Source organism: Ceratotherium simum, chromosome 6, assembly GCF_057802395.1.
Source record: "Ceratotherium simum simum isolate JZ-2026a chromosome 6, ASM5780239v1, whole genome shotgun sequence".
Taxonomy (NCBI): domain Eukaryota; kingdom Metazoa; phylum Chordata; class Mammalia; order Perissodactyla; family Rhinocerotidae; genus Ceratotherium; species Ceratotherium simum.
Window position 1 is genome coordinate 55,504,948 of NC_141905.1, and position 24,430 is coordinate 55,529,377.

General features: G+C 39.1%; 1 protein-coding gene across 1 annotated transcript in view; it reads left to right on the forward strand.

Annotated features, from left to right (window-relative positions):
* Nucleotides 1-23,904, forward strand: part of LOC101403493 (cytochrome P450 2C18-like) — a 42,941-nt gene extending 19,037 nt beyond the window's left edge. The window contains exons 7-9 of the mRNA XM_014785816.2: nucleotides 11,721-11,908; nucleotides 21,030-21,171; nucleotides 23,346-23,904. Of these exons, the coding sequence (XP_014641302.2) occupies nucleotides 11,721-11,908; nucleotides 21,030-21,171; nucleotides 23,346-23,527 (512 nt within the window). The 3' untranslated portion in view covers nucleotides 23,528-23,904. The remainder of the gene's footprint in view (nucleotides 1-11,720; nucleotides 11,909-21,029; nucleotides 21,172-23,345) is intronic.
* Nucleotides 23,905-24,430: the final 526 nt, after the last annotated feature.

Consider the following 24,430-nt stretch of genomic DNA (forward strand, 5'->3'; position numbering starts at 1 on the left):
CTCTCTCTTTTGCCTGTCCAATCCCCAGGGGGCTTCTGGTTCTTCTCTGGCTGTCTGCTCTCTTGGGGTGCTCAGATGTTGATGGCACCCCCGCTACAGTTCAGACTCCTCTGTATGGAATTTTCCCATGGCCTGTGAGAGACCTTTGAGAGAGAAGGTTATCCCACAAAGGGATGCCCCTCCCCCTCTCTGGGAGCCATGAAGACTGGAGCCTTCAATTGGATGGGGAGGGGAAGGATTTCTCCTTACCTCTCCCCACTTCCTCCAGGGCCTCCAGCAGGTCCACTCTCAGATGTACAGCTGCGTGGGTCTCTCAGATGTCCTTTTGTTGTGTGAGGATCCTTTGTTGGTATGTGAGCGTCCTTTTTGTTGTATCTTATCTGGGGAGAGCTTACAGGGAAGCTCACTCTGCCATGATGTCGACGTCATTCAGTCCTTTTGCCCATTTTTTATTGGGTTGTTACTATTATTTGCTATTGAGTTGTATGAGTTCCTTATATATTTTGGATATTAACCCCTTATCAGATATAGGGTTTGCAAATATTTTTTCCCATTCCATAGGTTGCCTTTTCATTTTGTTGATTGTTTCTTTTGCTGTGTAGAAGGTTTTTATATGATGTAGTCCCATTTGCTTATTTTTGCTTTCGTTGCCTGTGCTTTTGGTGTCATATCAAAAATAATTGCCAAGGCCATGTTAAGGAGTTTTTCTCTTCTATTTTCTATTAGGAGTTTTGTGGTTTGAGGTCTTTCAGTTAAGTCTTTAATCCATTTCAAGTTATTTTTGTGACGGGTCTAAGATAAGGGTCAAATTATATTCTTTTGCATGTGAATATCCAGTTTTCCCAACACCATTTATTGAAAAGACAATCCTTTCCCCATTGTGTATTCTTGGCACCCTTGTCAAAGACAGTTGACTACAGATACATGAGTTTATTTCTGGGCTTTCAATTCTGTTCCATTGGTCTGTGTGTCTGGGTTCTTTTTTTTTTTTGCGCTGAGGAAGATTGTCCTTGAGCTAACATTGGTGCCAATCTTCCTCTATTTTGTATGTGGGTTGCTGCCACAATGTGGCTTGATGAGCAGTGCATAGGTCTGTGTCCCAGATTCAAATCCACATGAACCCAGGGCCGCTGAAGCAGAGTGTGCAAACTTAACCACTATGCCACCAGGCTGGCCCCTGTGTGTCTGTTTTTATGCCAGTAGCACCCTGTTTTGATTACTGTAACTTTGTAATATAGTTTGAAATCAGAAAGTGTGATATCTCCAGCTTCATTCTTCTTTCTCAAGATTGCTTTGTCTAGTCAGGGTCTTTCGTGGTTCCACGTGAACTTAGGATTTCTTTCTCTATTTCTGTGAAAAATGTCTTTATAATTTGATAAGGATTACATTGAATCAGTAGATCACTTTGGGTAATATGAACATTTTAACGATATTAATTTTTCTAAGCCATGACCACAGGATATCTTTCCATTTAATTGTGTTCTCTTCAATTTTTTTCATCAGTGTTTTATAGTTTTCAGTGTACAGATCTTTCACCTCTTTGGTTAAATTTATTACTAAGTATTTTATTCTTTTTGATCCTATTGTAAATGGGATTGTTTTCCTAATTTCTCTTTCAGATAGTTTGTTGTTAGTGTATAGAAACAGAACTGATTTTTATACATTGAGTTGCATCCTGCTACTTTACTGAATTTTTTTTGTGGTGTTTTTTTTTTTTTTATTGCAGTAACATTGGTTTATAACATTGCAAAAATTTCAGGTGTACATCATTGTACTTCTATTTCTGCATGGACTACATCATGTTCACCACCAAAATACTAATTACAACCCATCACCACACACATGTACTGAATTATCCCTTTCACCCTCCACCCTCCCCCCTTCCCCTCTGGTAACCACCAATCCAATCTCTGTCCCTATGTGTTTGTTTATTGTTGTTATTATCTACTACTTAATGAAGGAAATCATGCGGTATTTGGCCTTCTCCCTCTGACTTATTTCACTTTGCATTATACCCTCAATGTCCATCCATGTTGTCACAAATGGCTGGATTTCGTCGTTTCTTATGGCTGAGTAGTATTCCATTGTGTATATATACCACAGCTTCTTTATCCATTCGTCCCTTGATGGGCACTTAGGTTGCTTCCAAGTCTTGGCTATTGTGAATAAGGCTGCAATGAACACAGGGGTGCATGTACCTTTGCAAATTGGTGTTTTCAAGTTCTTTGGATAAATACCCAACAGTGGAATAGCTGGATCATATGGTAGTTCTATCCTTGATTTTTTGAGGAATCTCCATACTGTTTTCCATAGTGGCTGCACCAGTTTGCACTCCCACCAGCAGTGTATGAGAGTTCCCTTCTCTCCACATCCTCTCCAACACATGTTGTTTCCTGTCTTGTTAATTATAGCCATTCTGACAGGCGTGAGGTGATATCTCATTGTAGTTTTGATTTGCATTTCCCTGATAGTTAGTGATTTTGAACATCTTTTCATGTGTCTGTTGGCCATCTGTATATCTTCTTTGGAGAAATGTCTGTTCAGGTCTTTTGCCCATTTTTTAATTGGGTTGGTAGTTTTTGTTGTTGAGATGCATGAGTTCTTTATATATTTTGGAGATTAAGCCCTTATCAGATGTATGGTTTGCAAATATCTTCTCCCAATTGTTAGGTTGTCTTTTCGTTTTGTTGATGGTTTCCTTTGCTGTGCAGAAGCTTTTTAGTTTGATGTAGTCCCATTTGTTTATTTTTTCTATTGTTTCTCTTGCCCGGTCAGATGTGGTGTTAGAAAAGATGTTGCTAAGACCGATGTCGAAGAGCGTACTGCCTATGTTTTCTTCTAGAACTTTCACAGTTTCAGGTCTTACATTCAAGTCTTTAATCCATTTGGAGTTAATTTTTGTGTATGGTGTAAGGTAAGGATCTACTTTCATTTTTTTGCATATGGCTATCCAGTTTTCCCAACACCATTTGTTGAAGAGACTTTCTTTTCCCCATTGTATGTTCTTGGCTCCTTTGTCAAAGATTAGCTGTCCATAGATGTGTGGGTTTATTTCTGGGCTTTCGATTCTATTCCATTGATCTGTGTGTCTGTTTTTGTGCCAGTACCATGCTGTTTTGGTTACTATAGCTTTGTAGTATATTTTGAAATCAGGGAGTGTGATACCTCCAGCTTTGTTCTTTTTTCTCAGGATATCCTTTAGCTAGTCTTTTGTTGTTCCATATGAATTTTAGGATTCTTTGTTCTATTTCTGTGAAAAATGTTGTTGGAACTTTGATAGGGATTGCATTGAATCTATAGATGGCTTTAGGAAGTATGGACATCTTAACTATGTTAATTCTTCCAATCCAAGAGCACGGAATATCTTTCCATTTCCTTGTGTCTTCTTCAATTTCTTTCAGAAATGTTTTATAGTTTTCGGTGTACAGATCTTTCACCTCTTTGGTTAAATTTATTCCTAGGTATTTTATTCTTTTTGTTGCAATTGTAAATGGGATGGTATTCTTAATTTCTCTTTCTGCTACTTCGTTGTTAGTGTACAGAAATGCGACTGATTTTTGTATGTTGATTTTGTATCCTGCAACTTTACCATATTCGTTTATTACTTCTAAAAGTTTTCTGGTGGATTCTTTAGGGTTTTCTATATATAAAATCATGTCATCTGCAAATAGTGACAGTTTCACTTCTTCCTTTCCAATTTGGATCCCTTTTATTTCTTTCTCTTGCCTGATTGCTCTGGCTAGGACTTCCAATACTATGTTAAATAGGAGTGGTGACAGTGGGCATCCTTGTCTGGTTCCTGTTCTTAGAGGGATAGCTTTCAGTTTTTCACCATTGAGGATGATATTAGCTGTGGGTTTCTCATATATGGTCTTTATTATGTTGAGGTACTTTCCTTCTATACCCATTTTATTCAGAGTTTTTATCATAAATGGATGCTGGATCTTGTCAAATGCTTTCTCTGCATCTATTGAGATGATCATGTGATTTTTGTTCTTCATTTTATTAATGTGGTGTATTACGTTGATTGATTTGCGAATGTTAAACCATCCCTGCATCCCTGGAATAAATCCCACTTGATCATGGTGTATAATCTTTCTAACGTATTGTTGTATGCGATTTGCTAGTATTTAGTTGAGGATTTTTGCATCGATGTTCATCAGTGATATTGGCCTGTAATTTTCTTTTTTTGTGTTGTCCTTGTCTGGTTTTGGTATCAGGGTAATGTCAGCTTCGTAGAATGAGTTAGGGAGCTTCCCCCCCTCCTCAATTTTTGGAAGAGTTTGAGAAGGATAGGTATTAAGTCTTCTTTGAATGTTTGGTAGAATTCACCAGGGAAGCCGTCTGGTCCTGGACTTTTATTTTTGGGGAGGTTTTTGATTACTGTTTCGATCTCCTTACTGGTGATTGGTCTATTCAAATTCTCCACTTCTTCTTGATCCAGTTTTGGAAGGTTGTATGATTCTAAGAATTTATCCATTTCTTCCAGATTGTCGAATTGGTTGGCATATAGTTTTTCATAGTATTCTCTTATAATCTTTTGTATTTCTGAGGTGTCTGTTGTAACCTCTCCTCTTTCATTTCTGATTTTACTTATTTGTGCCTTCTCTCTTTTTTTCTTGGTGAGTCTAGCTAAAGGTTTGTCAATTTTGTTGACCTTTTCAAAGAACCAGCTCTTGGTTTTATTAATTTTTTCTATTGTTTTTTTGGTCTCTATTTCATTTATTTCTGCTCTGATTTTTATTATTTCCCTTCTTCTACTGATTTTGGGCTTTGTTTGTTCTTCTTTTTCCAGTTCCTTTAGGTGCATTTTTAGATTGTTTATTTGAGATTTTTCTTGTTTGTTGAGATAGGCCTGTATCGCTATAAACTTCCCTCTTAGAACCGCTTTTGCTGTATCCCATAAATTCTGGCATGTCGTATTTTCATTTTCATTTGTCTCCAGGTATTTTTTTTTTTTTTTAAAGATTTTATTTATTTATTTTTCCCCCCAAAGCCCCAGTAGATAGTTGTGTGTCATAGCTGCACATCCTTCTAGTTGCTGTATGTGGGACGCGGCCTCAGCATGGCCGGAGAAGCAGCGCGTCGGTGCGAGCCCGGGATCCGAACCCGGGTCGCCAGCAGTGGAGCGCGCTCACTTAACCACCAAGCCACGGGGCCGGCCCTCCAGGTATTTTTTGATTTCTTCTTTGATTTCTTCGTTAACCCAGTCGTTGTTCAGTAGCATTTTGTTTAATCTCCATGTATTTGTGGCTTTTCTGATTTTCTTCCTATAGTTGATTTCTAGTTTCATACCGTTGTGGTCAGAAAAGATGCTTGGTATTATTTCAATCTTCTTAAATTTATGGAGACTTGTTTTGTGGCCTAATATGTGATCAATCTTGGAGAATGTTCCATGTGCATTTGAAAAGAACGTGTATTCTTCGGTTTTTGGATGGAATGCTCTGTATATATCTACTAGGTCCATCTGTTCTAAGGTGTCGTTTAAGGCCAATGTTTCCTTATTGATCTTCTGTTTGGATGATCTATCTGTTGGTGTAAGTGGAGTGTTAAAGTCCCCTACTATTATTGTGTTACTGTCTATTTCTGTTTTTATGTCTGTTAATAATTGCTTTATATATTTAGGTGCACCTACATTGGGTGCGTAGATATTTACGAGTGTTATATCCTCTTGTTGGATTGTTCCCTTGATCATTATGTAATGCCCTTCTTTGTCTCTTTTTACAGTTTTTGTTTGAAAGTCTATTTTGTCTGATATGAGTACTGCTACCCCAGCTTTCTTTTCATTGCCATTTGCGTGGAGTATCTTTTTCCATCCCTTCACTTTCAGTTTGTGAGTGTCTTTAGGTCTGAAGTGTGTCTCTTGTATGCAGCATATATATGGGTCTTGTTTTTTTATCCAGTCAGCCACCCTATGCCTTTTAATTGGGGCATTTAGTCCATTGACGTTTAAAGTAGCTATTGATAAGTATGTACTTACTGCCATTTTTTAACTTTTTTTTTTTTTCCTCAGTGTTTAAGTAGTCCTTCTCTGTTCCTACTTCTTCTATACAGAATTGATGGTCACTTTAGTTTGACCTCTGTCTGAAAGCTGTACTCTTTAACTACCCTCCTCCCTCCTTTTATGTTTTTGATATCATATCTAACCTCTTTTTTGTGCATTTGTATCCATTACGTTCTAATCGTGGAAATAGATAATTTTTCCTATTTGTGGTCTTCTCTTTTCCCCTTAAATCAGTCCCTTTAACATTTCTTGTAACACTGGTTTCTTGGTGACAAACTCCTTTAATTTTTGCTTATCTGGGAAAATTTTGATCTCTCCTTCCATTTTGAACGATAACCTTGCCGGGTAGAGTATTCTTGGCTGTAATGTTTTTCCTTTTAGCACTTTAAATATATCGTGCCATTCTCTTCTAGCCTGTAAGGTTTCTGCTGAGAAGTCAGCTGATAGCCTTATGGGGTTTCCTTTGTATGTAACTTGACATTCTCTTGCTGCTTTTAGGATTCTCTCTTTATCTTTAATTCTGGACATTTTGATTATGATGTGTCTTGGTGTGGGCCTCTTTGGGTTTATCTTGTTTGGGGCTCTCTGTGCCTCCTGTACCTGGATGTCTGTTTCCTTCCTTAGGTTAGGGAAGTTTTCATCTATTATTTCTTGAAATAGATTCTCTGCCCCCTTGTCTCGCTCTTCTCCTTCCGGGACACCTATAACACGGATGTTAGTGCGCTTGATGTTGTCCCAGAGGTCCCTTAGACTGTCCTCACTCTTTTTAATTCTTTTCTCTTTTACCTGTTCACCTTGGGTAATTTCTTCTAGTCTTTCTTCCAGCTCACTGATCCGTTCTTCTGTATCCTCTACTCTGCTTTTGAGTCCCTCTAATGAGTTTTTCATTTCCAGTATTGTATTCTTCATTTCTGATTGGTTCTTTTTATATCTTCCATTTCTTTGTTGACATTCTCACTGAGTTCATCTATTCTTCTCCCCAGATCAGTGAGCATCCTTAACACTCTTAGTTTGAACTCTCTGTCAGGTAGGTTGCTCATTTCTGTTTCACTTAGTTCCTTTTCTGGGGTTTTGTCCTGTTCCCTTACTTGGAATGTATTCTTTTGCCTCCTCATTTTGCCTCTTTCCCTGTGCTTGTGTCTACGTATTAGGTAGGTCAGCTACGTCTCCTGCTCTTGGATAGGTGACCTTATGTAAGTGATGGCTTAGGAGTCTTCCAGTGTGCTTCCCTCAGTTCTCAATATTCCACGGGTGGTCCCTATGTGGGCTACGTGTGTCCTTCTATTGTGGCCTGTTAGCTCTCCCTATAGGCGCCCAGGGAGGCTGAGTTATGCTCCTGGCCAGCTGTTGTAATGCTCAGCTGCTTGTAGTTGTTGTGGGCCCTTCAGTCTCTTTATCAGGTGTGGGGAGCCCCAGCACAGTTGGCTGTAAGTTCTAATACCACATTTGTGTTGCAGTATTTCTTTTAAGTGAGTAGGCCCCCAGTGTGGCAGGTTGTTAGGCTCAGGGCCTTAGAATTGCTGTAAACCTCTAGCCTATTAGGTCTCTTGTCAGCTCTCTGAGGATTGCAGCTGGGTGGGGCTGGCCTCAGGCACTGGAGCACCCAATTGTTTCAGGCTTTGGAAGGTGGGGCAAACCTCCTATGTGGGTCTTTGAGAAGCACAAGTCTTCTGCAGCTGACAAGCCCTGCCGCCCAGAGGTCCACACACACAGTCAACACAGTCCTGCCCCGTGTGAGCACCCCGACCTCCCCAAGCGGACCCAGTCTCTCCACGGCGGGAGCCCCACACACTCCGCCACCACCCCACACTCTCCACCCGCTCCTTGTGCACACCCTGCCCCGCTCAAGTCAGCTCAGTTGCCAGGCTGCAGAAAATCCAGTCACCAATCTATGCAGGCCCACACGTTGCCTGAGGGCTTGTTGTTAGGTGGGGCCAGTCTCTAGGGTGGGCTGCCTGCCTTGGCTGAGCTGGATTAAATCAGTGCTCTAGCGGGTGGAGCAGACCCTGGGCTAGCAGGCCTCAGGGAGAACTCCAATGGCGTCTGTGTCAGCACGCTCACACCAGGCCACAACAATGGCCGCCGCCAATGTCCCAGTCCCTGGAGAGGTCTCACCCCTCACCGAGATGCACTCAGGGCCTATTAGGTGAGTCTCTTGTCACCAAAGCAGTGTGCACCTTTCTTTCTGGTGATTTTAGGATGCTTTCTGGCACGGGTGAGTTTGTGTGCGGGCCCTTTAAGAGCCAGTTTTAGTTTCTTTGTGAACCGGGTTTTCTGGGGGTGCTCCCCAAAGCTTTAGTAGCAGGCAAGGTCAGATATTATGCCACTGGTGTCGATTGTGCTGGGTCCACAAAATGCCCACAGCGGGGGCGCTCCCCGGCTCAGGACCCCGCGCCTCCAGGGAGGGTGCGTACCTGTGAGCTGCTCCCGGCAGCCGTGGCGGACGTGACGCTGGCGGCTTGTGAAGGCGGCGTTTTTCCTCTCCAGAAGGGAGTCTCTGCCTCTTCCACCCCAGTTAGGATTGTCCGTTGTTGCAGGAGTTCCTCTCATCCAGTTTTCAGTTCTGTCTCAGGGGTAATTTTTCCACGAGTAGTTGTAAATTGGCTGTGTCCACAGGAGGAGGTGAGTTCAGAGTCTGCCTACGCCGCCATCTTGACTCCGCCTCTTTACTGAATTTTTTTATTCGTTCTAACAGTTTTTGGTAGAGTCCTTAGGTCTTTCTGTATATAAGATCATGTCATCTGCAAATAGAGACAATTTAACTTCTTCCTTTCTGATATGGATGCTTTTTATTTATTTTCCTTGTCTAATTGCTCTGGCTAGGACTTCCAGCACTATACTGAAAAGAAGTGGTGAGAGTAGGCATCTTTGTGTTCTTCCCGATCTAGAGGAAAAGCTTTCAGCTTTTCACTGTTGAGTATGATGTTAGCTTTGGGCTTGTTATATATGACCTTTGTTGTTTTGAGGTACATTCCTTCTGTACATAATTTGTTGAGAGTATGTATCGTGAAAAGATGTTGAATTGTGTCAAATGCTTTTCCTGCATCTATTAAGATGATTTTTATCCTTCATTTTGTTAATGTGGCATATCATATTTATTGTTTTATGTATGTTGAACCACTCCTGCATCTCAGGGGTAAATCTGACTTGATCATAGTGTATGATCCTTTTAATGTACTGTTGAATTCAGTTTGCTAATATTTTGTTGAGAATTGTTGCATCTATGTTCGTCAGGGATATTGGCCTATAATTTTCTTTTCTTATGCTGATGTCACTCTTCTAAAGGAGTTTTATTATTTCAGAAGTATGAGTCCAGAAAAATGGTGTTTGCCATAAAAATTTCTTTCCAAGTCAATAGTTCTATCTTTTATGAACAACTTTTTTTTTTTTTGTTGTGAGGAAGATATACCCTGAGCTAACATCCATTACCAATCCTCTTCTTTTCTTGCTGAGGAAGATGGGCCATAAGCTAACATCCGTGCCCATGTTCCTCTACTTTATATGGGATGCTGCCACAGCAATTAATGAGTCATACTCAGGGGATCCGAACCTGTGAACCCCGGGATGCTGAAGTGGAGTGGGTGAACTTAACTGTTATGCAACCTTGCCGGCCCCTATGAAAAAGTTTTTTAAATAATTTAAAAAAATTATCTTTAAATAGAGTATGGTTCTGCAAGCAGATTAGCTCACACATCACGTTTTTCTGGGTCAGAATCCCATTGAAATGATGATTAATTACAAATAAGAGTTACTCCTGTTTACGTTGGAAAAGAGGAGCACAACAAACAATCATGAAGTCTTTAACAAATTTCTGAAACATCGAGAGCCAATGGAGGGCTGATAACCAACTTAGTAGAGAGATTGAAGTTGTTACCTAAATTTCAAAAACAGCAGATTTATCACGGGTAAACAACCAAATTTGTACCCCTACAGGCACATAACGTTCGGTATTGGAAGAAGCAATTGTCAAAGAAGGTATAGGGAGAATGGAGCAGAAAACAGCAGGCTCTCCCTGCCCCGGTTCCCTCCACAACTTCTCTTGTGGAGAAGTAACAGCAGGTAACTGTTTTTCCTCCACAGCAAAGGGAGGTTAACTCTCTAGAGAAATGGAACCAAAGAGGCCCTGCACTCAGGGACACTGGGCAGCGACAGGGAAAGTGTGAGGTGTAGGGCTGAAAAAAAAAGACTAAGTAAGAGTCCATTTGAATTCTGAGACCCTTAGCGCCTTTCTCCATCCTGTTCCTAAAATTCAGCAGCCAGATATATACCCCAGAGAATGCACAGCTCCAGAGAAAAGACCTCCGTCTTCTGCCATCTAGATAGAAAATTCTCACCAAATACCCAACAAAGTGAATGAAGTAATATCTGCCCCAAGACAGAGGGTCATGGAACTTCAGAACACCAGGATTAAAGAGAAATTCATAAAAACTTGCAGAGATAAATCAGGTCATGTACGGCCTTAGAATTCTCGAGAGCAACTATCATCTTAAGTATTAATAGTTAAAGGATATTTTCAGATCTACAATTTGACAAAAAAGGTGCCTTCTGTTTTTATTCTCTCGGAATGATACTGAAGGATATGATCCATCCAAATATCTGAAATCACATCAGAGGAAGCCCTGGACTCCAGGAATCAGGAGATCTCATGAAGGAGAATGGAAGTTTCAGGAAGGGTGCTAGGCACCAGGCTTAGGAAACATGTATTTCAAAATGGACCAGGTGGATAAAGCAGATATAAGAGGAGACACCAAGAACAAAAGAGAGATGATTGATTATTTCAGATTTTCCGGTAATGAGAAAATTATTACTAGGAGTTTGAAACATCTACCTGAACAGTTGCAATAACTCTAAACTGGCATCTAAAATTAGGAATCGAAATAGGCACTTACAAGCCCAAGAATGTACAAAAGATCAAACATAATCATTTCTTACCTGTACAATATTTATTATAATCTTCATGTTATAAACAACGAATATTGATATATTAAACAATCGTGATATAAATACATGGGGGAGATGGAGTGAGGGAAGTGTGTGTGCGCATCTGTTTGTAGGTCTGTGTGTTTCGTATGGGGTGCTGGTTGAGATGTAAGCTCTCACATCTCTCACCAGAAAGTCATTAGACGTTGTCGAAAAATGGATGAATCAAGAAATAGTCAGTATAGAAATATGAAACACAAATTTCAGAGGAAACGGCTAGAATGTTTCAAAGTGGCCACATTTGGGGCGTGTGAAGATGAGAGAAGATATCATTGCGAGTTGCAACAAATACACACACACAACACACATGTAGTCATACAAACCATGCATACATATTCATCAGTTAGTAGAATTTTATTTTTAAAACATCATATATTATATTTATATGAAATTAATACTTTATTCCTGTTTTTCTTTCTGCAAGGACAATAATTTCTTAAGTTGGTAATGTACTATTTATATTTTGAAGCATTTCATCGTTTCTACTTGTATTAATTATCCTGTACGCTAATATATAAGTGTGCACAAATGTATCTCAAAGCCCAGCTTGTATGAGAGTTGTATGTATCTATATTCTGGCACTCTCTCTCTATGTCTAGGTGTACTTCTGAGCATATAATTTATGTTTATAATGATGTTAGAACACCTTCATAGTGCTTCATGTAACCCTGAATTGGAATGCAAATGTGCTGTGCATTTTTCTCTTTTTCCATCAGTCTTACTTGTGTCTTACCAGCTAAAGTCCAGGAAGAGATTGACCGTGTGATTGGCAGACACCGGAGCCCCTGCATGCAGGACAGGAGCCACATGCCCTACATGGATGCCGTGATACATGAGGTCCAGAGATACCTTGACCTCATCCCTAACAACCTGCCTCATGCAGTGACCTGTGACGTTAAATTCAGAAACTACCTCATCCCCAAGGTAAGATTTGCTTCTCCTACACTGACCTCAGTGCTCTTGAAGTTCCCATATTCACAGTATGGTTTCGATCCTCTGGTAATGCAAGATGAAAGAAGAGCAAAAGTCAGATGTGTGGCAGCTTGATGGATTTTGTGTTGTTTCCAGTTTGGTATAAATCTTTAGGACAAGTCTTGCTATCTGGCTATGTAAGTCTTCCAAATTTGTTCTGTTTCTTAGTATTGTTTTGGCTACTCTTTAGCTGTTTACATTTCCAAATAAATTGTACTATCAGTTTGTCAATTACCCAAAACACCCGGCTATGATTTATCAGGGTGATATTAAATTAATTTTGGAAATAATTGACACCTTGAATCTTTCAATTCATGAATGTCATATATTCTCTGAATTTATTTGGGCTTTCTTTAATTTTTCAATGCTGTTTTGTTTTCAGTACAGTAGCTTGCGCATCTATTGGGTTTTTCCTAGATCAATGATATTTTTGATGTTAGTTTATGTTGTATAATTTTTAAAATGCCTTTTTCCACTTTTTGTGTTATATGGAAATATAATTGATTTTATTATTTTGATGATTTTCTGCCTAGCAACCTTTCTAAATTCACCTATCATTGCTAATAATTTGTTTGGGGATTCATTTATGATTTTTGAGTACACAGCTCTGCGATCTGGCTTAATATTTGTTTTATTTTTTATTTTCCAATTCTCATGACTTTACTTTCTTTTTATCGCATTATCACACTGGCTGCATTTCCAGGATAGTTTTGAATAGAAGTGGTGACAGTAAACATCTTGTTTCATTTCTGAGATCCAAGAAAGGGTGGAGGCTTAATATCTCATCACTGAGAATGATAATTTCTGTATGTTTTTTGTAAATATTTAAAAAAATAAGATTAGGAAAGTATTCCCTCTCCTCTTGTTTTTGTATGATTTTCTTTGACAGACTTTACTTTTTAGAACACTTTTAGGTTCACAGCAATATTGAGTCGAAAGTACAGAGATTTCCCGTGTGCCTCCTGCCTCCACACACGCAGAGCTCCCCCATTGTCAACATCCTCTACCAGAATGGTACATTTGTTACAATTGACGAGCCTACATTGACACATTATCATTATCCAAAGGTCATCATTTACATTAGGCTTCACTCTTGGCGTCGCACATTCTATGGGTGTGGGGAAATGTATGATGACATGTATCCATCATTGTAGTGGCATACAGAGTAGTTTCACTGCCCTGAAAATCCTCTGTGCTCTGCCTATTCATCCTCCCTCCCCCAACCCCTGGCAACCACTGATCTTGTTACTGTCCTTGTGGTTTTGTCTTTTTCAGAATGTCGTATAGTTGGAATTATACAGTATGCAGCCTTATTCAGATTGGCTTCTTCCACTTAGTAATATGCACTTAAGGTTCCTCCATGTCTTTTCATGACTTGATAGCTCATTTCTTTTTAGTGCTGAATAATATCTCATTGCCTCAGTTTCTTTATTCATTCACCTGGTGAAGAACATCTTGGTTGCTTCCGAGTTTTGGCAATGAATACAGCCTCTATAAACACCCATGTGCAGGTTTTTGTGTGGACATAAGTTTTCACCTTATTTAGGTAAATACCAAGGAATGTGATTGCTGAATCACGTGGTAAGAGTATGTTTAGTATTGTAAGAGATGCCAAAGTGTCTTCCAAAGTCGCTCTAACTTTTGGATTCCCACCGGCAATTCTACTTTGAGGGGAAGAGTTGAGAGTTTATTAATGTTGTAATTACTACTTCCATCTTCTGGGGAAGAGGGAATTCTGAATATCTGTCTTGTCTCAGATGGGAGCTGTTAGCCACATGTGCCTATTGAGTACCTGAAATGTGAATAACGCAACTGAGGAACTGAATTTTAAATTTTATTTACTTGTAATTAGCTTTAATTTAGATATAAATAACCATGGATTACTCAAGGCTACTGTGTCGGACAGAGCTGATCTAAGGTTTTTTTCTGTAATATGGGTTTAGAAACCCCTCATCCTTAATTCGGGAATACTAGAAACCTGGAAATTTAAAAACCAAGGCAGGCTTGGGGCAGTTTCATTCAGCGGCCAAAACCTTACGTGAACTGAAGTGAATCTATTTATATTCCTTATTTATGCCACTTTGTGTGACTATTTATGTTTTGCTAAAGAAATAGCAATGTGTTTGACTGTCTGGTACTTGCCACATCATTGAGTGTATCATAAACTTTACAGCATTTACATCATAATATCTTTCTAAAATGTCAAACAATTCTGAATATGATAAAACAATTGTCTCCAGGGTTTCAGATAAAGGATTGCACATTTATACCTCCAGGAAGACAAATGCTCATAGTTTATGGGCTGAGCAGAAAAGTAGCAAGAGGCTAAAATGGTCCTCCTAGAGATAATTTTGAAATAGTTGATAAAGTAACTTTGGGGAAGAATGACTTCCTCTGAGTTGGAGAATGACCATCATGTTCCACGTGCCCTCGTTAAATCTCTTTATGGTTTTCAGGTTCTTATTTCCCACCCAGGAAAACACGTGATCAGAATCACAGTTGCATGGTTAGGGCAGAGGATGGAAGGAGTGTTATGTGTGCAGAGGGGTATTCCCTTTTGGCTTTTCTAAAAGAATCAGACACTGTCTTCTGCCAAATGTGTCCTAAAAATGGAAAACTCCAGTAGGTATTCAGGGGAAGGGGGGAGGGAGGAGGGTGAAAGGGATAATTCAGCACATGTGTGTGGTGATGTGTTGTAATTAGTAGTTGGGTGGTGAACATGATGTAATCTATGCAGAAATAGAAGTATAATGATGTACACCTGAAATTTATACAATGTTATAAACCAATGTTACTGCAATAAACAAAAAATTAAAAAAAAAAAAGAAATGCATGGCAGTGGGATCAGGAGGAACTCAGTATGAACTCTGGCTCTGCTACTCTTAGCTATAATCTTGAGTAAATTTCTTAAGCCTATGAGCCTCAGTTTTCTCATTTGTAAACTGTTGATAATACCAGCCTTGTCTACCTCAATAGAACGTTGCAAGAATTAAACTAGGCAACATATGCAAAATACAAGCTAAGACTGTGAGACAACGTTTTCACCTGTCAGATTGATGAAGTTAAAGGCTGAGAAAACATTGTGTTGGTGAGGATATGTGTAAACTAGTAGTTCAAGTGCCACTGGCAGGATTATAAATAAGTACATTTTTTTTGGAGAACATTTTGGGGATATCTATTAAAACATAAAATATAGTAATTTATAACGCAAAAATGAAAATTCTTGGTGTCTATTATAAGTGCTAATGAAGGAATGTCCAAAAAAATTGTCCTTGTATCATTGTTTGTAATAAAAATATTTTGAATTATCTAATTGTTCATCAGTAGTGTGATGGCACATTCATACTATGTAGCATGAATAAGGCAGATATACATGTGTTGATATGGGACTATATCCAAATCATTTTATTAAATAAAAAAATCAAGATGCAGGAGATTCTTGTCATTTGGATAAAAAAAGAAGAGAGTGATAAGTGGCATAAATGTATATAGGTTTATCTGCCTGATCTGAGTAATGTTTCTGAGAAGAAGGACATATTCTCTGGAAGGGCATATAACTCGTTGGTGGGAATGATTGTTTCTGGAAAGTCTAAATGGCTTTGTGTTGTTAGATGGGAGGGAGACTTACTTTTCACCATAGATGCATTTTGTGACTTAATGTATTACTCTATTTTTAACTTGAGGTATAAGTTATAGAAAAGAAAGTTTCCCGTTTTTTTTTTTTTTTTTTTTTTTTGTGAGGAGATCAGCCCTGTGCTAACAACATCTGCCAATCCTCCTCTTTTTTTTTGCTGAGGAAGAATGGCCCTTGGCTAACATCCGTGCCCGTCTTCCTCCATTTTATGTGGGACCCCGCCACAGCATGGCTTGCCAAGCAGTGTGTTGGTGCGCTCCCGGGATCTGAACCGGTGAACCCCGGACCACTGCAGCGGAGAGCGCGCACCTAACGGCTTGCGCCACCGGGCTGGACCCGGAAATTCACATTTTTTAACTGTAAAGTCTAATGAGCTTTGACCAATATATGAAGTCATGTAAGTACCACCACAACTAAGATATAAAACATTTCCATCATCTCCAAAAGTTCCTTCATTGTCCTTTTGCAACCAATCCACTCCCCCAGTTTCAGTCCTTGGTAGCCACTGATCAGTTTTTGGTCCTACAGTTTTGCCTTTTCAGGAATGCAATATACTGGAACGTGACATAAATGGAATAACATGTAATCAATATAAATCTTTATCTCTGCTCTTTTATGTGGTGGAATGTGTTTGAGATTCATCTTTGTTATTGCATGTATCATTAGTTTGTTCCTTTTTATTGATGCATAGTATTCCACCTTATGGAGTACCACAAATTGTTTATCTGTTCACTAATTGATGAATATTTGGCTTGTTTCCAGTTTGGGGCTATTTAAATAAAGGTACTATGAACATTTGTATACAGGTTCTTTTTTAGGTTTTAAATAAAGTTTATTCTGACATCAAAAATTCTGTATACATTTACCTCCTAAAGTAGAGTTTTATTTACAAATTGTAAGATTTAATAATTCATCTCTCTGCTAGTTCAAAACTTTAGACTTTACTTTAATTCTACTGTCAGTCATCTTCTACATTGTATACAGGTTTTTGTGTGGACATAAATTTTCATTTCTTTTGGGTAAATACCCAGGAGTGGGATTGTTGCTTAACTGTTACACTTCATAAAAAGCCACCAAACTGTTTTCGAACATGGCTGTGACATTTTACATTCCTGTTAGCAATGTATGAGAGTTCCAGGTGCTCCAGATACCATCCACCACTTGCCATTAGTTAGTCTTTATAAATTTTAGACACTGTAGTGGTTGTGTAGTGATATCATATTTTGTTTAACTTCTATTTTCTTGATAAATAGTGATGTTTACTTTTTTTTCATGCGTTGATTCTCCATTCGTATATGATTTTGGGTAAAGTGCTCAAATTATAGTCCCACTTTTTACTGGGTTGTTTGACTTATTATTTATTATTACAATTTTTAATATATTTTTCTACACAAGTCCTTTATCATATATAAGTGTAGCAAATATTTACTCCCAGTCTGTGGTTTTTTCTTTTTTTCTCTTTTTAGTTTCTAAAGAATGTCTTTTTCTTTCATTTTTGCCTTAATACATCCATCTGAAGTTATGTTTATTATCTCACATTATGTTCAGAAAAAAGGAAACTGAAGTTCAGGGAATTTAAATCACTAACAATTACATCACAAAACAGTGACAGCTTATTGTGCACTCTCGTGAATGCATACAAACAGAATAAGGCAGTATGTGCTCTCAGTTTTTGTATGCCTCCTTCAAACCTACAAATTACACCTTTCATTTTATCTTTTGCCAGATCTATCGAGATATAATTGACATTTAACATTTAGTAGGTATGCAGCATTATGATTTGATATATGTATATATTGCAAAATGATTACCACAATAAGGTGAATTAACACCTCCATCACCTGACATAATCACTATTTTTTTCCCAAGGGTAAGAACATTTAGGATGTACTCTCTTAGCAAGATGCCAGTGTATAATGTAGTATTCTTCACTATGGTGACCATGTTGTACATTCAATCCTCAAAATGTATTCATCTTAGAACCAGACGTTTGTATCGCTGGACCAACATCTGCCCATTTTCCCAAACCCTCAGTTACTGGCAACCACCGTTATCCTCTTTATTTCCATATGCTTGATTTTTTTAGATTCCACATATATGTGAGATCATACAGTATTTGTCTTTCACTGTTTGACTTATTTCACTTAACATGCTGTACTCAATGCCCCTCTATGTTGTTGCAAATGGCAGGATTTTCTTCTTGTGGCTGAATAATATCCCGTATATAGGTATATGTCACATTTTCCTTATCCATTCATCCAACGATGGACACTTCAGTTGTTTCTCTATTTTAGACATTGTGAATAATGCTGCAATAAACATGGGGTGCAGACATCTTTGAGATTGTGATTTCATTTCCTTTGGATATCTACCCAGAAGTGGGCTTGCAGAATCATATGGTAATTTTACATTTAATTTTTTGAGGGACTGCATAGAGTTTCAGGTAGTGGCTGTATCAATTTATATTCCCAGTAACAGTGCACAAGGGGTCACTTTTCTCCACATACTCATAGACAATTGTTTTTTTGATAATAGCCATTCTAGTGGATGTAAGGTGATAACTCATTGTGGTTTTGGTTTGCATTTTCCTGATGACTAGTGATGTTGAGCATAAAGAATGTTTTTCGAAGAGCGGAAGTTTTAAACTTTGATGAAGTCCAAATAATCAATTATTTCTCTTATGATTTGTGCTTTTGTGTCCTATCTAAAAAATTATGTTCAAGCACAAGTTTCCAAATAATTACCCTTACCATTTATATTTAGGTCTATGATGCATTTAAAGTTCATTTTCACCCATGATGTGAAGTAATGATCATACTTCATTTCTTTTCTTTATGGATATCTACTTGTACCAGCACCATTTACTGAAAATATACCTACTTCCTAAATCTTAAAGTAACATCTTCAGGTATTACTTGTTTTAAAATATACAAGGCAACAATTTTAAAGACAAAATTATAGACCTTAAGTATGATAAACTTAGGTGGTGGAACTTTCTCCCAATTTTGAATTAAAAAATTTTTAAAATCTAAATAACATGTAAAACACACACACAATGGCTATATATATATATATATATATATATATATACACAGTATATGAAAATGTATACATATCTGTATTTTAACTACATATCTACCTGCATCTATCTACCTGCATCTATCTATCTATCTATCTATCTATCTATCTATCTATCTATCTATGAATCTATCATCTACCTACCACACTTAACCCCTAAATACTTCAACATGTATCTTCTAATAACAAGGAGTTTGCTTTACATACTAATAATAGCTCTCACACTCAAGGAATTATCATCTTCACGATAGCTTTAATAGATAGCCTGTAATAACATTTTCTCAATTATCCTAAAAAATCTTTTATAGTTTTTTTTGAGGGGACATCTGGTATCCAATCAAGGAACAAGTATATAATTTGGTTATCTGTCCCTTTAGTGCCCTGTTTTCAAGAACAGTTCCTTTTCCTTTATTTGTTTCATTTCAATACATCGACCGTTTTAAAGAGTCCAGGACAGTTGTCGTGTAAAACATTCCTCAATTTGGTTTTGTGTGATTGTTTTCTTGAGATTACATTCCAAGTCTGTGTTTTTGACAAGAAAATCACATAGAGGATGTTGTGTATGTCCCACTGTAATCACATTTTGGCTGGAGACATGTAATGTCAGTTTATTTCATTATTGATGATACCAAGGTAATCACTTATAATGGAGGTGTCTGCCATAACTCTCCATTGCTGAGGTTCTGTTTTTCATAGGTAATTAATAAAAAAATGCATAGCATGCTACTTTAAGACCTTGTGAATATCCTGTTTCCTAAATCATTCATCTAACAGTTTTAGAATTAATTGATGATCTTTACCTGAGTTGTTCAGAAATGATAATTTTTCTAATTGTATCATCACTCTGTGCGTTTTTTTTTTTTTTTTTGTGAGGAAGGCTCACCTTGAGCCAACATCTGTGCCAATCCTCTTCCTTTTTTTGTATGTGGGATGCCTCCACAGCATGGCCTATGAATGGAGCAGGTCCGCGCCTGGGATCCGAACCCACAAACCCAGGCCGCCAAAGCAGAGCGCGTGGAACTTCAACCACTCGGCCACAGGGCTGGCCCCTCTCTGTGTGTTTCTTTTAAAGCTAGGATTCATCCATAATGAAGAGTTACCCATATTTTTAAATTAGGAGAAACAAATTTCATCCCAAAGATAAATGCTCAGTAGTTATTAATGTACTTTTTGATATTATCTAAGGAGTCATTTTTTTCTCTTGGGTAAATTTTCTTTTTTATTGTGGTAAAATACACATCACATAAAAATTACAATTTTAGCTGTTTTAAAGTGTACAATTCAGTGAAATTTAGTACATTCACAATGTTGTGCAACCATAGCTACTATTTCCAGAACATTTTCATCACCCCGCAAAAGAAGTCCCCTACCCATCAAACAATCATTTCACATTTCTCCCTCCCTCCAGCCTCTGACAACCACTAATCTATTTCTGTCTGTATGGATTTGCCAGAAGTCATTTTTTTTTCCTGAGGAAGTTTCGCCCTGAGCTAACATCTGTGCCAATCTTCCACTTTTTTTTTTTTTGTGAGGAAGATTAGCCCTGAGCTAACATCCATTGCCAATCCTCCTCTTTTTGCTGAGCAAGATTGGCCCTGGGCTAACATCTGCGCCCATGTTCCTCTACTTTATATGGGACGCCACCACAGTATGGCTTGACAAGCAGTGTGTCGGTCTGTGCCCGGGATCTGTACCTGCAAAACCTGGGCTGCCACAGCAGAGCATGTGAACTTAACCGCTACACCACCAGGCCAGCCCCCAATCTTCCTCTATTTTGTATGTGGGTTGCTGCCACACATGGCTGCTGGTGAGTGGTGTATGTCCATGCCTGGGAACTGTACCCGGGCTGCCTAAGTGGAGAGCACTGAACGCAACCACTAGGGCATGGGGCTGGCCCCAGAAGTCAATTTTAATCAGATCAGACCTCTATTTAAAAAGCACATTATGAACATATTACAAATGCTCCTGACTCTTCAAGAGTCAGCAGAGGCTTCCATTTTAAACCATAATCCACCTATGAGATGTATGAAAACCGAAGGGATGAAATAGAGCAGATGGTGGGACAGACACCAGTGTCCAAACGTTGTGGTAAGTAGAGGGAATTCAGAGGTCTCACACCCAAGTAACCAAGCACTCAGTATTTCAAATGTCATTGGAGTCCACTTGAGCAACATCACTGCCACTGATCTTAAACTTATCCTTGTTTATTAACTGTTCTGTCTGGCTCAAAATGCCACTGTCCTTCTTTGGACCTAGGATTCCTCATCTATAGATCATAAGATTGGACTAAATGATTTGCAGCATTTCTTCCAGCTCCACGACTTCTTCATAACTCAGTTTATCTTCATCTGTTCTTTCCAGGGCACAACCATATTAACATCACTGAATTCTGTGCTACACGATGACAAAGAATTCCCCAAACCAGAGGTGTTTGACCCTGGCCACTTCCTGGATGAGAAAGGCAACTTTAAAAAGAGTGACCACTTCATGGCTTTCTCAGCAGGTAATAAAGATGTATTTCCTTCAGTACTTCAGGGGACAGGTTACCTTCATGGGATCAGTTGGAACTTCCATGGTGTCCACACTGGGGCTGGTGGAATTGCTCCTTGTCCATGTTCATGAGCACCACTTGCAATGCCCATGCACTTCCCCCCAACCATACATCCCTATTATTGGAACTTTGGGGAGCTGACTCAGTTCTTTGAAAGTGAAAAAGTGATAGAATAGATTGATTGACTTCTGCCTGTATATATATTTCACTAGGCTAATCACTAATATAATGATAAATAGTATATCGCCAAGAACTCCTCTTAGAAGGTGAAACTCTTAGACTTTCCTCACCTCCTATGAGAAAGGTGTATAACTCCACCACTTTGAGTGTTTTCTATGTGATATCCCTCACTCCCCGGACTGAGCTGTGAGGTTACAAGTATCCATAAGCACAGAATGAGAACCTGAGCTAGGGAGCACTGGCTCTTCCCTAGTTAGGGAAGCAGATTAGTAAACGTATCATTTTCATCCAGTAAGACTTGTGCTGTGGGAGAGGAAAATGCAGGCTGCTCAGGAGACCAGAAGGGGAAGCTGCCTGCTTCCTGCTCATTCATACCCCACATTTTATGTAGCATAAAATGGAATAAGCAACATTCTAGCAGCAGAATGGAAATTTGAACTGCCTCACAAGGGACGGGGAGCAAGGAGAGAAGAGAAGGCAGGGCACTTTTACAGAGTGGACCACAGGAGCAGGACATTTCCTGAAGCTCGAGGAGGTCAGAACCTGCCAACTAACTGTTGCGTCAGGGAGATCTTGGGAACGTGGCAGGATACCCTGCAGTGGTTCCAGAGCACCTTGATCTTCCTCCACTCACATCACACATCTTGGATATCGAGTCTCCACAGCTACATTGTGTGTGTTGAGTCTCTGGCCACAGAGTCGGCCTCATTTATTCGACGACCTTGGTGCCTGCTTTGGGTCTTGCACTGTACATACCAAGATGTCAAGGACCGAGACTTCTCTTCAAGGAACACACATTTTAGTATGGTAGAAAAATAAATAAACAGAGAATTATGATTCAAAGTGATCTGTGCTTCAAACGAAGTGTGAATATGATGCTGAGGAAACTCAGAGAGGGCAAGATTTTACTGCCTGAGGGGATCACAAGGATTGTAAAGAGGAAATGACGTGGGACATAGGTTTTGAAGGAAGTATAAGGGATGTGCACCTTAACCAACTGGAACAGCATGAGATAAAGCTAGAAACTTCATGGTGTATTAGAGGATGATGAAGCGTGGGTACGGCTAGAGCCAAGAGTAGAGGGTGTGAAGAATGGAAAGAATGATATGGAACATCAGACTGGGAACAAAATGTGAATTTCACAAAATGTGAAGTTCAACCTATTTAGATCTCATCTCATGGGACAGATGGGGAAGACATTTAATATATATATATATATAAAATATATATATTTTGGTGAGCAAGATTGTCCCTGAGCTAATATCTGTTGCTAATCTTCCTCTTTTTGCTTGAGGAAGATTGTACATGAGCTAACATCTATGCCCATCTTCCTCTGTTTTGTATGTGGGATGCCACCGCACCATGGCTCGATGAGTACTGTGTAGGTCCGCGCCCAGGATCCGAACCTGCGAATCACGGGCCGCCGAAGTGCAGTGCACAAACTTAACCATTACGCCACCGGGCTGACCCTGACATTTAGTATTTTAAAGTGAGAAGGTGACACATTTAGACAGGTGCTTTTGAAAGCACATAAACGAAAACAAATCTTTGGCTGTATTTTTTGCCAGAGGTAGAAAGGGAAACAGATATGTGAGTTCCCTCCTCTCAGTCCTTCTGTCTTCAACTCATTTGGACAAGCAAAGTAGGTGTGTTTCTACAAAGACTGATGGAAACTGGAAATGTGAAAAGAGCAGTTATAATGTAGGAATACCTATGGAAGTGCTTGGCATATAGCTGATACTCAATAAATATTTGTTGAACGAAGGTCTTCCATTAAGATACTAGGCGAATAGCAAGTGTGTCCATCCTTCTATTCATCTGTCTCTCTAACCCTCCTCCTAGTCCTCTATCTCTTTGGTCATTCATTGGATAGTTACTACATAAGTTTTGTGACAGTTCAAAACATAATGTTCAAGGAACAAATTCTCTATGTTTGTTATTTTCAGGAAAACGGATTTGTGTGGGAGAGGGTCTGGCCCGCATGGAGCTGTTTTTATTCCTGACCACCATTTTACAGAAATTTACCCTGAAACCTGTGGTTGACCCAAGGGACATCGACATCACTCCAGTTGCCAGTGGGTTGGGCCATATGCCACCCTCATACCAGCTCTGCTTTATTCCTGTGTGAGGAAGGGCAGACCGTCTGGCTGCTGATGTGCAATCATCTGCAACTCCCCCTCCTCTGAGACATTGTTCACCTCCTTCCCACTTCATCCCCTTCCCAGAAATGCCTTCTCTGACCTCTCATCTCATATCTCCCCATTCTGGCAATATCCAGTGAACATCCAACCTCCATTAATGGAGAGTTCCCTGAGTTTCACTGCGCAAATGTATGTGCTATTCTTTATTCTCTCTAACACTTGTATCAGCCACCACATATGCTGATACTTATCGAATATTGAGTTATTACTATGTCACCACTGTGAAACAGAGCAAAATGGTTAGTATAAGCTGATACACAGCCATTTGTCCCCTGCATATTCTAAATAAAAAGCATTATTATTTGCTGAGTAAGTTCTTAGAGTTTCCTTCTTTTGTGCATAATGCAGGTAAGAAATGGAACAAAACAGGGTCCGAAGAGGCCATGCTGGTCCTCATAATGATAAGCACACAGAGGGACAAAGGGAAAGAGGGCAGACAAACTCTTTTGGCTGAGTGTCACCTAGAGTTTACTTGAGGTTTGGATTTGAAATTGAGAAAAATTGTTTCTAGAAGCAGCTTCAACCTGTAGGGAAACAGTGAGAAGATCAGCAATAGGGAGGAATGAATAATCAATGTTCAAATTTGGTGTCATGGTGAACACTAAAAGATTTGACGTGTTCTTGTTATTTCGTGTTTCAAACTTAGCATTATTAACATATGCTTTCACCTTGCTAGCCATGTGTTCTAAGTGTTTTTCTTTTCTCCCTGAACAAGAACAAAATTCCTGGAAGTCATTACCAATTGGATTCTTGAACTACCATCATCACTTTTCCTACCTTCTGTCTTGAAGTGTATGAAATGAGAAGTGGCATCACCCATTAGCCTTTTG